Here is a 13,670-nt window from a genome sequence, read left to right on the forward strand (position 1 = left end):
GGGTGGGAAACCTTTTTCGGGTTGGGGGCTGCTGAGCCACAGAAAAATCTGTCGGGGACCGCAGAAAAGTGAAAAGCAACAACAACAAAAACCGCTCGTTGACGTGGCCCCCAACTAAGAAGCAGAAAGACACTCCCCACATTCCCCTCCCCCACCCGAGCCTGGGGGTGGGGGAGCCTAGTCTCTGGAGTGGGACCAAAAACGAGGGGTTTGGTGTGTGGGAGAGGAAAGCAGGCTTGGGGCGTGGGGTCTGGGCAAGAGGGAGGGTACAGGGGCAGAGTGGAGGTGCAGAGGCTGGGCAGGGAGGTGTGTGCAAGAGCAGCTGGAGGTGGGGGTCTGAGCTGCTTCTTCCCCCGTCCCGGCACAGCCCTTGGGACGGATCGAGATCCTAATTCCAGCCTGCGAGGCTTGCCCCTCCCCCCAACAGCTGGTGCTCCAGCCTCCCAGGGAGGAAGGACTGGGGATTGGAGGGGGGGGGAGGGTGGCAGGATTGGAGCATCAGCATAGGCTCCCTGATGCTGGGGGAGGGAGGAAGCCCTGAGCCCAAGGAGCCAGTTCCAGGCAAGCCAGGGGCCAGATCCAGCCCCCAGGCCTTAGGTCCTGCACCCCTGACATAAGGTGCACATTACACGGCTACACACACATACCCGGAGCAAGATTTGCTGATACATGGGTGTTCGCTTTGGTTATCTCCACTGGCTGCAATAGATTTACTCCCGCAGCAAGATTGAGGCTCACTATCTCCCACTGGAAATGGGCAGCGATGTGCAGAAAGGTCTCCACCTTGGGAAAAGCTGCACACAATGAAACAGCCCAGGGCAGGCCGTGCTGGAGGAATGCTAACAGCATATCCCCCTTCTCCGGAGGTCAGTGGCTTTAATTGCACCGTCCTTCTTCTTCTCCGCTAATGAACAAAGACAGAGAAGGAGCCAGGCTGAGCGCAACACAAATTCCACAATCTCAAGGCCAGGACAAGGAGGCCTTTGGAACGCCGATCATATCACACACGGACACTCACACACACACACACTCCCCCCTTCCCCAGTTCCTGGCTTAGACCATTGTTGTCCTTGTATATGTATGTTCTCACCACCAACCGCCGCCCATTCCCTAACATCCCTCCCCCTTTACTCCTTCACAAAGGCCTCGGGGGAATGCTGAAGTGGGAGTTCGGGGGGGAATGGGAGTGGGAGTTCGCCTCTCTCAGCCTTTAAGCCACTTTGTGGCCCCAACACAATTAGATTACTTAATGCTTTAATTGACTTATATGGCATTTGTGCTTCCACTTTGGCTATCAAACGTACACAAGAGGATTTAAATGGCAGCTTTGCGTGGCTTTATCTGACATCCCCTGCCTTTACTTGCCATTATTAAAGCGCCACTGATAGGTAAACGTTCAGACAGACAGCAAAGGCAGCCCACGGGAAAAGGACCCTTTTTTAATGAACACAAAAGCGAGTGCTTTCCAATAAACTTCCCTGCTTGCAGCCGATTTGCTCCAAGCATAACACTGAGCATGGGTGGAGGGGGAGGAAACTATCCCCCTTTGGCTGGGAGCACGAGGCAGCAGGAAGCTATTAAAAAGAAAAGGGGAATTTCAGGAGGAAACATGCGATGCGGAGGAACAAGGAGGACATTTTAAAAAGACAGAACAAAAGTACCAGGCCCTAGAGCATTAGGGTTTAATTGCAGTAACCCATTAACCAGGATTACAAAGGGCTGGGTCTCAGGGAGATCCAGCCAGCTCAAGAACCACCAATGAGGCAGCGATGAGATTGTGACTCTGGTTATATGTTACTAGCAGATTTACCTGGCATTGCTTGGGTCCTTAACTCAATTAATTTGTTTTGTTTTGGTTTTGGAAAATAAAAGGAAAATGTACAAGTCTGAAATGACTGTATTTTTCAAAAATGCAGTGTTATTCTTATGAAGTTAATTTTTAATTCAAATTTCTTTAAAAAAGGGATTGTTCAAATTTGTCTATTTAATCTTTTTTAGTAAGTTTTTAAAAATGGGAATTCCATCAAGTGCATTTTTTCTTCATCCCTATACACTCCTATCATTCGCTAGATTTTAATTAAAAGGGCTGTATATACAGGCAGTCCCCGGGTTACGTACAAGATAGGAACTGTAGGTTTGTTCTTAAGTTGAATTTGTACGTAAGTCGGAACTGGTACATATTATAGGGGAAACTCTAGTCAAACATTTCTCCAGAGCTCAGTTTTATTCTCCCACACCTCACTTCCCTCAGTCCTTTATTCTCAAGCTGAGGTGTCTGCTGAGAAAAGCCGCAGAGGACACGGGCGGTGGGACCGCGGCGCATCTCGGCGGTCTGCTGGGGGGGGCGCAGCTAGTGTGGGGTTGCCTCACCCCGTTTGTAAGTAGGGATCCGATGTAAGTCGGATCCATGTAACCCGGGGACTGCCTGTAGTTAATGTGGTTTTCCAATAATATTGTCTTCTAGTTTTCAAACCTTAAGCATTGATTTTGCTGTGCCAAATGTCTGCCAAGAGCACTCCTCCAAATGTCTGCATTTGATCTCTTTTCTCTAAGTATTGAGAAGCAATCCTCTTCCAGGTTCCTCCCATGTTTCTGACTTATCTTGGTTTAGACTCTTTCAGCATTTGCTCAGGTATGTCAATTGTGAGGAGGACTATACTTGCTCTGGTGATTCTGTCTCTTTTCTGTTTGGTTTGATGAGAACAATCCCATTCCAGGCACATCCCATTGTCCTGGCACAACCAAACCCTGACCTTGCTTTAAGTTATGATAAGAGGAAGCCATATATCGAATTTGTTGGTCCTAGCTCTTACTGTTTAGGAGTTCTTGATCAAACAGACAAACTCTCTAAAATATATAGTAGCTTGGTGCTGCGTTAAGACTAAGGAGCCCCCGACATGAACAGGACCTCACTGGGCTGGGCATGGTACAGACACAGAAAGCTACCTCCTTGGAAGAAGGGGAATATATTACACACATGGCCCTGTAGCATGTCCCAGGGAAGAAAGCACATAGATTTTAAAGAAAGTGCACTTTGAGACCTAGCTAAATGGATCTATTGCCTCCATCACCATGTAATGGGCTAGGGACTCTCTCTCGCTGGCTATGTCTAGACTGGCATGATTTTCCGGAAATGCTTTTAATGGAAAAGTTTTCCGTTAAAAGCATTTTCGGAACAGAGCGTCTAGATTGGCACGGACGCTTTTCCGCAAAAGCACTTTTTGCGGAAAAGCGCCCGTGCCAATCAAGACGCGCTTTTCCGCAAAAAAGCCCCGATCGCCATTTTCGCAATCGGGGCTTTTTTGCAGAAAACAAGTCTCAGCTATCTATACTGGCTCTTTTGCACAAAAGTTTTGCACAAAAGGACTTTTGCCCGAACAGGAGCAGCATAGTATTTCCGTAAGAACACTGACAATCTTACATGAGATCGTCAGTGCTTTTGCGGAAATTCAAGCGGCCAGTGTAGACAGCTGGCAAGTTTTTCCGGAAAAGCGGCTGATTTTCCGGAAAAACTGGCCAGTCTAGACACAGCCACTGTGATTCTGTACAGCAGCTAATACAACGGGGTCCCAATCTGTGCATTGCTTTAAGACAAATAACGCTAATGAGCTCTGATGGCATGGACTGAGTCTTGTCCTTTACCCTAGGATATTGTTCCTCGTGGTCTGTACAGCAAAGGCTCATTGGCCATATATTTTAATAAGCTTCAAGAGACAAAAGACATGGCTCTCTCTCTCAGCGTTTTCCTTGGAGTGCCCATTCCTTCCAGGCATGTCCTTGCTCTTTAGGTAGGATGACCTCTGGTGTGTATGCGGCACAGATACTTGAGCAAACGTTGTCCCAAAGCTTTGCTTTGCTTGCTTTCGTATTTCAAATAGCTGGAAAACACATGCATTGGTTTGAAGTTCTCCCCTATGAACACCTGGGCTCAGATACAATTAATTAATCAATCAGAAGTAACCTCATCGTTTATAATACTGAGCTGATCAGCTTCAGTGGCAATTTTCTCTCTTACAGCCATCCACACCAATTTAACATAAGAAATGTGGAACTTTTTAAGTTTATAACCAGACGAACTTTAGTGTCTGTTCCCTGCAGAGTAAAATTATTATTATTATTATTATTATTATTAGAAGTTACAAGAAAAATACCACAAGGCAAGGGGCATTAAGGAAATCAAGTTCTTTGAGAGAGGGCATTGCCTCTCCCCAAAGAATCGAACGATGCAAAAGCCCTAGTCCACATCTTTTGAAACACAAAGAAACAAGTAAATTGCATCTATAACTGGAAGTCGCCCTCTGCTACCCCATTTCCAGAGAGTGAATGTTTTACAAAAGAAATAATACATTTTCATTGGGGGGTTGTTCTGGCATGTGGGGTGTGTCTATACTACAAAAGAAAGAGTGTTCTTCCCTTGGGTGAGCTAACTCAGGATAAAATTGCACTGATGACTAGTCTGCTTTTAATTAGCGCTCCCTAGAAGGGAGCTGGAGTTTAATTTGAGTTGCTAACCTGAGTTAGTCTCACTAGTTTAACCCAAATTAGCTAATCCAAGTTCAGAACACAGCTGGTTTTTTGTTTTGTTTTGTTTTGTTTTGAAGTGTAGACATAGCCTTACAGTAACAGCGAAGGGAATCACTGTGTTTCTTCATTTCCTTTTTCAGTTTGTGTCAGGATATTGTGTCGGACTGGGATGATTGAGTTGGGGTTGGTCCTGCTTTGCGCAGGGGGCTGGACTCTTCCAGCCCTAGAATTCTATGATTCTATATCAGAATGTATCACTGAGTCTGCGTGAGTTTTAAGACAGGTGCAGGGCTGTGCTCTCTGCACCATGTTTTACTGACTTTGTGTGTAATTCTATTTCATTTATTAAATGCCTCCAGGGGCCTTTGGACACGAACCCCTCCTAGCCGATCGACACCCAAACTGGTTTTAATTCATTCCTGGTGTTATTTTGGTGCAAATGTGCAGAAGCTAAATGGAAACAGGGCAATTTATTACAAATTAAGAGTGTCTCTGTGCTGACTTAAGGGTGCGTCTACACAGCAGGGCTTAACTTGAAATAAACTATGCAAATTGAGCTACATCAATTTCATAGCTTATTTCGAAACAGCTTCTTTCAAAATAGGGAGCGTCTGCACAGCACTTATTTCAAAATAGAGCACTCTTCCTCTGACTTCCCTTATTCCTCATACAATGAGGAGTACAGGAGTCAGAATAAGAAGTGCTCCAGCTTGGCAGTATTTTGACACTATTTCGAAATAACTGCCTGCTGTGTAGACGCGGACTAAATTATTTCAGAATAGCACACCTAAAATGTCCAGTACTTTCTGATTTTTTCCCAGCCAGCAGGTGAAAATCCTGGCTGTCCAGCTCAATACGGAGGCAGCCTGGCAACCGGGTTTCACAAGGGAGCTGTCCGGCCTGGCACAGGGAGGCAGGATGGCGGGTGGCCACCGGCAGCCTGTTAGTGCCAAAAAGTCTCTCACACAGTTTTTAAAGGGGCCATGGAGGTTTGGGTTTGGTTTTTTTGCTTAACAAGCTTTTTCCTGGCATGCGTTTTCCCCAGTATTTTTTCTGAAACCATCTGGTAACCCTCCCATCGGCCCTTAGAAATGAAAACATCCCACCATTTAGTTCTTCAAATGTTACCAAAACACCTCAGAGAATAGTTCAGGAATCGATCCAGGGTCAGGATGGTGTGCAGTAGCTCTCAGCCAGTAAATGTAGGTCTTATTAAGAGGTGAGAAGTCCAAGGGCAGAAACTAGATATGCGTTTATGGGGCTTACCACTCTTCATAACAAACCAGGTCCCAATCCTGCAGCAGCATGCCTCTGGGCCACCCTCTAGGGGGTCAAAGGGGATGGCTTTACAGCAGCACAGAAAAATAATTATTATTTATGGGCCTGATCTCGGAGTCACTCCATGCATGGAACTGACTGGTTTCCCAGGAATTCCCCACACACTGGGTGGCGGCAGGATTGGGATTTATGGCAGAGGCGGTTTTCCAAACACATGTGGCAAAGTTTGAACTCATTTTCCCAAAGCATCTTTTCAACTGCACAAACACAATATTTGCACACACACAGAGGCCTGCCTGATTCTAATTTCTGGCTCTGTGCTAGTGCATGGACCAGAGCGCCTTTGTGCGAGGCATGGTAAACACGCAGAACAAAGTTTCTGCAGGCAAACTTCGGACGCTGGAATTTGGCTGGTGTCAGAATTATTGCTGTTATGAAGTGTGTTTAGAGAGTTTCAGTGTTAAGCATAGCATGCAACACAATCAAAAAACACACAGGAAAAATGCATCCATACCATCTGTTTAAATGTGGGGTTCAAAAGCATTTGGGGAAAGGGCCAAAGCAAAAAACTAACAACAAAACACATGCCCTTAAAAATAAGACAAGGGAAGGGAGGCAGGGAGGGAGAGAGGGGGTGGGGGGACGGGGCTGGAGGCACAGAAGTTGTCATGGGTTTGAATTGTAACGTGAATAAAGCTTTCAGAGCAGGACAGATGTTTCAATGCTCCCCTTCGGCAGTGTGAGAAAATTACTGTCCAGTGACCAAATGGCAAGTCAGTTTCCCACCCTCCCTGCCTCTCCATTATCTAAAGCACAAGACAAAAGCAGGGAGGGGGGATGGGCAAAGGAGAATCCTATTGTTCCCGGGTGCACTAATTATGGAAATCTTGTTAATCTATTCAGCAGCAACGCTGAAGTGGGCTTTTGTGAGGGGGGCTTTTTAACAGCGCACAACGAGGGTGCACAGCCCGGTGTCCAACTGTTCAGTGTTTGAAGTGGGGAGCGCTCTGTTCCAACGCTCCTTTTATTGCCCCCATCCTTCAGCCCTCTGGGTCCGATCGGAAAAATCCCGGGCAAGTTATTTTACAGACAGCCCACGAGTCTTGACTCACACGGACCAGCCCAAGTGACAATCGGCCACGGTGGAAGGCATGCAATGCAGAGACCTGACACGGCAAACTCCTCGGATGAGAGCATAAACATGCAGCATCCTCAGCTGGGTTTTTAGATACTTGCACCTACACACAATACATAGCTCTACACAGAACGTGCATGCCCCCCTGGTGGCATGGATCCCCATCTGGTGCAAAGTGGCTTCGTGCCATGGCCTTATTTATGCCTCTCAAGCAATCCAATGTCCAGCAATTGGATCTGCATCACACCACCAGTTCCAAGTGCTCCCAGCCTTCCCCACCAGCCACTGGCGCTGGAGAAGGCGCCGTTCTCTCAAATGGAAACCCGGAGCCACTGGCGATCGGCTCCTCCAAGGAACTGCCGAGCGCCTCGTTTCTAGTGGAAATGAACAAGTGACATTAGAGGAGGAGGGGTGGGGAGCGGAGCAAGCCCCAGGGAAGATGAAAGGGGGGAATGGAAAGTCGGCAACGCTGACTCCACAACAGCAGAGGCACAAGGGATCATATTCCACAGGGCGGGCGAGGCAGGGAACAACACACACACGAAACCACCACAGGAACAAAGCGGGGCTTGCCAGGGTCTCAGAAAGGTTGGGCAAACAAGGCATTAAATCTCACAACCGCCCCATGTAACGGCTACCGAGGGATCCCTTTGTCCACTACTGAAATGCAGCCCTGTCCAGGGAAATAGGATGAAATCAGCTAACACTCTGCCCTACGGAATGGTACCATGGGATCTGCAAGGGCCTGGAGCAACCCCTTCCACGGTCTGAATCTTCCCTGAAAGAAGCCACGGTGAGGAACCAGTTCCACATAGGCTCAGAAGGCAGAGATGGGTGGGGGGAAATACAACAGCAAACGCCTTCAAGCTAAGAATCTGCAGAGTGGCCGGAGCTGAATCCGATCTGCATTTGTCTGTGCAGTGCACCTGTGCGGAGGGTGGGCAGGTACACGAGTCCCTTTAAATGTTACCTAGGAATGAGATACAAAAGGTGACTCACAGGCCCGGCCCGATGTGCATGCACCTCAGAGGATCTCCCATTCAAGACCACCTCTCACCTCTTTGCAAAACCAGTCCAGCCCCAGGAAAACCTTCCCACCTCTCCCTCTAGAGTTGTGGGGAGGAAAAAAAGCCTGCTTCTCTTCTGGAAGGCAACACCTTGGCTACCTGAGAAGAGGTCCTCTCCCAGCGTACAGCGGTAAACGTTAGACCCAAACACTGCCCAGAAAACGAACATGGCACCAGGTGACTGAATTTCTCCCAAGTGCCGGACCACCCAGCACTGGGATCAGGCCACACCCATCCTGAGATGCGCCAGTTGGGCAGCAAGAGTGTCTTTCTGTTCCCCAAAAGCAAATGGAGCCTACAGACGAGCAGCATTTCTTTACAGCGGTAACAAAACCGGGTTCTTCGGCTGTCACTACGCCGGTTCTCTCCTCACCATGGGAGCTAACATCCCAGGCCAGCTGCCTAGCAAAGCGCCCGCAAAACGTGATGGGTTGGGCCCCACCTCTGGGAAAGGAATTCACACGTATGCAAACACGTCGACCCAGTTCGGCTCGTGCAGCAGCCTAAGAGCCTGTCTCTATGGCACGTTGCTACATGGCGAGCGGGTGCATTGTAACTTCACAGCCTGACTTGCTGAATAGTAACTTGCAGACCCGCTGACGGGGTGGGGGGAAGGGGGCAATTGCACTGGGGCCTGGTGATTCAAAGGGTCCAGGGCTTCTGGCTGCTGCCACTGCAGCAATGGTGGAATCCGGAGCCCTTGCCCATTTTGAATCACTGCCGGAGCGCTGCTCCACGCAGCTCTGAGGGATAGGGGGGCCGCTCCGCGCAGCTCTGAGGGCTGGGGGGGGGGGCTGCTCCACACAGCTCTGAGGGCTAGGGGGGCCACTCCATGCAGCTCTGAGAGCTGGGGGGGCTGTTCCACACAGCTCTGAGGGCTGGGGGGCCGCTCCATGCAGCTCTGAGAGCTGGGGGGGGCTGCTCCACACAGCTCTGAGGGCTGGGGGGGGGGCTGCTCCACACAGCTCTGAGGGCTGGGGGGGGCTGTTCCACATGCAGCTCTGAGGGCTGGGGGGCCCAGCACGATGCTGTGTGTGATGTAGAAGGCTGGCTGCCCTTAGCCCCACCCCTTCTGTTTTAGTCCCCGCCCCTTCTGGAGGCACAGAGCTGCCCTGCCACACACACACACACACACACACACACACACTCTCTCTCTCTCTCTCTCTCTCTCTCTCTCTCTCTCTCTCTCTCTCTCTCTCTCTCTCCTTGGCTTGGTGGCTGTCGGCCCTGCTGGTAACTTGCCCTGTAGACAAGTCCTTAGTACAGCAGTTCTATCAGTGTGGTAACACACCAACATGAGCCCCATTTTACACCAAGGCTCACACGGTGTTTGCACTGGTCTAGCTACACTGCCGACTCCCGAATTGGGGAGATGACTCACTCAAGGAGGGCAGGTGGCATCCGTTTAAAAAATAGATCCGTTTCCAGCACCACTGCAAAGAAGCTCACTCAAGTCCGGGCCTGAGCCTGCTCTCATTCCAGCTGGTGGGAATTAAGAGTAAATGGCATTAAGCCAGGGCTGGGCAAGATGCGGCCTGAGGTCTAGATCTAGCCCGCCTAACACCTGATCTGGCCCTGGGACTGCCTGAGGCCACTTTCCATTTATATCCTGCTGCCCGCCAAATTTCCAGGTGATGGCACAGGCTGTAGGATCCTATTTAAATGGCTTGTGGCTGCCGGCTGCGGTAGTGCCCCGGTAGGGGACAAAGCCGTGACGCCTTTAAATAGCCACAGTAACCCCGGGAGGATGCCAGGCTACGTGACAGTGGCAGGCCTGGAAGTCGCAAGCTCTTTGCTGTGTTTTTTAATTCAAAGCTTCCAGCTCCAGACAACTCTGTGAGGGTATGTCTACACTAACTCGGTAGTTCGAGCTAGGTAGGCAAATGAGGGCAACCGGAGTTGCAAATGAAGCCCGGGATTTAAATATCCCGGGCTTCATTTGCATTTTCCCGGGCACCGCCATTTTTAAATCCCCCTTAGTCCGAACTACACGTGGCATGGAGTAGGTAGTTCGAATTAGGATCTCTAATTATTCCTCGTGGAACGAGGTGTAAAGGTAGTTCGAATTAGAGATCCTAATTCGAACTACCTACTCCGTGCCACGTGTAGTTCGGACTAAGGGGGATTTAAAAATGGCGGCGCCCGGGAAGATGCAAATGAAGCCTGGGATATTTAAATCCTGGGCTTCATTTGCAACTCCGGTTGCCCTCGTTTGTCTACCTAGCTCGAACTACCGAGCTAGTGTAGACATACCCTGAGGGAGGCTAGTCTGCAGGCCCACCCCTTCCACCCCAGGCCCCGCCCCATCCGCGGGTGGAGCCGGCCCATGAGTACTGACGAAAATTCATTAATTGGCCCCCGCTGTGAAAATGATTGCCCATCCCTACGCACTAAGCCCACCAGAGACACACCTGGGCAAATGAGAGCAGAATTTGTAATTCTGCAGGGAATTTAGCAGACAGGGCAACGTTTTCTGTCTGTGTCGGAGTGTATAAAAAGGAAACGTTTTCTATCAATATCTCCCCAGCAGATATAAAGCCAACGGGTAGCTAGGATGTGCACAAGTCTTGCTTGTTCATCCTAAAGCCCTAATAATCTTCAAGGCTGTTTAAAAAAACCGAAGCCCCATGTTTAATAGCTATGTATTCACAACTGCAGGTATGCAAACGGCACCGCTGCCCCCTTCAACCTCTCCCGCAACACGGACCTGTATCTTCAAAGGTTCGTCTCTGTGCTTAGCTTGGCCTCTCCACCAGCCCTACAGCTGCACTGAAGTCTCGGCAGCGCCTCTGATTTACACCAGTGGAGCCTCTGGCTCCAAAAGAGTTGCTGAAGTTTCAGACATGTGGGCTACGTCTACACTGGCATAATTTTCCAGAAATGCTTAAAACGGAACAGTTTTCTGTTAAAAGCATTTTCGGAAAAGCGCATCTACATTGGCAGGACGCTTTTCCGGAAAAGCACTTTTTCCGGAAAAGCGGCCGTGCCAATGTAGACGCACTTTTCCGCAAAAAAGCCCCGATCGTCATTTTCGCGATCGGGGCTTTTTTGCGGAAAAGAAATCTGAGCTGTCTACACTGGCCCTTTTCCAGAACAGTTTTCCGAAAAAGGACTTTTGCCCGAATGGGAGCAGCATAGTTTTTCTGGAAAAGCACTGATGATTTTACAGTACATCGTCAGTGCTTTTCCGGAAATTCAAGGGGTCAGTGTAGACAGCTGGCAAGTTATTCCGGAAAAGCGGCTGATTTTCCGGAATAAGTGGCCAGTGTAGACACAGCCGAAGAGAGGGGAGTATTGGGTTTTATGTGTGTAGGCAGGTGTCAGTCTTAGAGAAAGTACCACAGGGGTTAAATAAAAAAACCAAACCAAGCAACCAAAACCAAATCCAAGTCATGGGAGCAGCTTGTTTGCCGCCCGCCCTGCTGCTAAGAAATGCACGTCAAGGTTTACAACACTGGACACCGAGGTACAAATGTGGCCAGTTCACCGAATCCATCAGGGAGCTGCTTTTCTTTGTCTCGTGCATTTTCCACCCCCTCCTAAGTGATGTTGACAAAAGGGAAGGATGGTTTTCCAATCAAAGCAGGGTCAATGTACATATGTTAAAAGGATTTAGGCTAACTCAGATCACCCTCCCAGGAGTCACCGCTGCCCAGAACAGGGCTCTCTTGGTGAGCTGAGGGCTCTGTAATGTCCACTCTGCCCACTCATATATCAAGTGCAGAGCAGCTGGACATCAGCACAAAATGGAGACTGACCAATAGGCCATTTCCCATCTGTGCTGTTTCAGTATCCATCCGGCAAATGAAAAATTAATATGTATCCAGCAGCTGAGCTGCGCCCATCTGTCAGGCTGCGCCCGGATCATCTGAGCAACACTGGGAGAGAGGGAGAGATCATGCAGAACCGGGGATGGAAGCTATTGGTGATTATTAAGCACAGAGATTGTTAATAAAGCAATAAGGAAATGATACACCACGACTTTTAGGAATGTGGTGCCCAGCTCCAGAATTTTAAACAGGCCTGGGAGGCGGGGAAAAGTCTCCTCTGAAACCCAGAAGTGAACCCAGAAGTGTGAGAAACAAGGGTGTCAGTGTCACCAGAGCTGGGGATGTCTGGCCTCTACTCCAACTTTGGGGCGCAAAGGAATTGTGAGAATCCCAGCTTTTATTTTCAAACGTTCAAAAGAAGCATTCGAACCACCCTGGTGGTGGGGCCAGGCCGGATGAACCCCTCGGAGCAGGAAGTAAATCTGTAGTCCCCCATCATGTGTGTTTCAAGTGGATGCTGCCAACACCTGAGCTGTTGAGGCTGCATGTTCACGTCATGTATTAGGGATGTTAAATTTAAATGAATCGGCTAATCGAATACTTGATGCAATTTGCATCGACTATGCAATTAGTCGATAAAAGCGCCTCTGTCTCTGAAGTGTATCAACAGCCCCAGGGCTGGGGAGCCTGGGGTCAGCGGGGGACTCCCCAGCTGACCCTGGGCTGCACACGGCATTTCAAAGCGGCAGACCTCGGGCTCCATGCGGTGCTGCCACTTTGAAGCCTCTTTCCTCCTCCCCTCGCTGCCTCTTTCTGATAGAGGCAGCAAGGTGTGTGTGTGAAGGGACTAGTCGACTAGTTGTTCACAGCCCTAGCACATACCATACCGTGTCAGTATAAAATCAGTGCAACTCCATCACTCACAATGAAGTCCAGATTTACACCACTGCAAACAGGGGTTAAATCAGACCCCCTGGGATTTACTGGCCTCTTATTTATACTGGTATGAATCGGAATTAACTCCCCTGAAGTCAGCAGAGTCACACGGGTGTAAGCCAAGCCAAAACAGCCCTGCTGTTCCCTGTCACTTCTCATTTCCAGGTTCTCCTGCCCAAACCCAATGTGGCAGAGTTTGGGATCCCAACCATATGGGAAAAGTCCAGGTGGATCCTCACTTAGTGTGAATGAAACTGAACTCATTTCTGCCAGTTAAGGATCTGGCCCCAAATTACTGGGCCCCAATCATTTACTTAGGTGTAACTGCTTTGTCAACATTGTTACACAAGCATAAACCTGGTCTAATATACTGAGGAAGCAGACCCTGAATGTTGGGTCTAATCCAGCGCGTTCCTACAATGCAGCAAAACGCCCTCTGCCTGCGGCATGTGATGGCTTCCTTGGTGAGCAGGTCTTTCTATTAGCATTCTGGTGGAAGCCAGGAAAGTAGCTTGTGTCTGGGCTGGCAATTTTTCAGCATGACGTTAAAAGGTTCTTTTAAAGTATTATTAAGAGAGTAAAGCTGACCAAGCCAGGTTTCTAAAGAGGGGGCCAATAGGGATGTAAGCGACAACTCAACTATCCGATAAGCATATGCTTATCAGAAAGTCGACTACTGACTCGACTAATCGCTTCCTCCCCACCCTTGCTACCTTAAAAGCCGGTACCTCCCAGCACCATCTCCACGGGAGGGCGGGGCGGCAGAGGCATAGCGGGGGACCAGGTGCAAGCCAGAAATCAGCTGATTCCCAGCTCGTGCCCAGTCCCCTCCACCCACGCTTGTGCTTTTTAAGAGTCACCAGGCTCTGGGGACTGGGTGCAAGCCAGGAATTAGCTGTCCCGGCTTCTGCCTGGTCCCCTCCGCTGTGCTTCAGCCTTTTAAATGTGTTAAGAGCCTGG

The 13,670-nt window shown here is 49.4% G+C and overlaps 1 protein-coding gene across 4 annotated transcripts in view; it reads right to left on the reverse strand.

Annotated features, from left to right (window-relative positions):
- Window positions 1-13,670, reverse strand: part of FIGNL2 (fidgetin like 2) — a 60,126-nt gene that overhangs the window by 11,670 nt on the left and 34,786 nt on the right. For 2 of the 4 annotated variants that reach the window (XM_075902037.2, XM_075902035.2), the window contains exon 1: window positions 648-2,087. The exons of the other annotated variants lie outside the window; for them this stretch is intronic. In XM_075902037.2, the coding sequence (XP_075758152.1) occupies window positions 648-849 (202 nt within the window). In that variant the 5' untranslated portion in view covers window positions 850-2,087. Of the gene's footprint in view, window positions 1-647; window positions 2,088-13,670 lie in introns of those variants that run through there. 4 annotated transcript variants of the gene reach the window in all.

The sequence above is a fragment of the Pelodiscus sinensis genome, chromosome 31 (genome assembly GCF_052426305.1).
Source record: "Pelodiscus sinensis isolate ZL-2025 chromosome 31, ASM5242630v1, whole genome shotgun sequence".
NCBI lineage: Eukaryota > Metazoa > Chordata > Testudines > Trionychidae > Pelodiscus > Pelodiscus sinensis.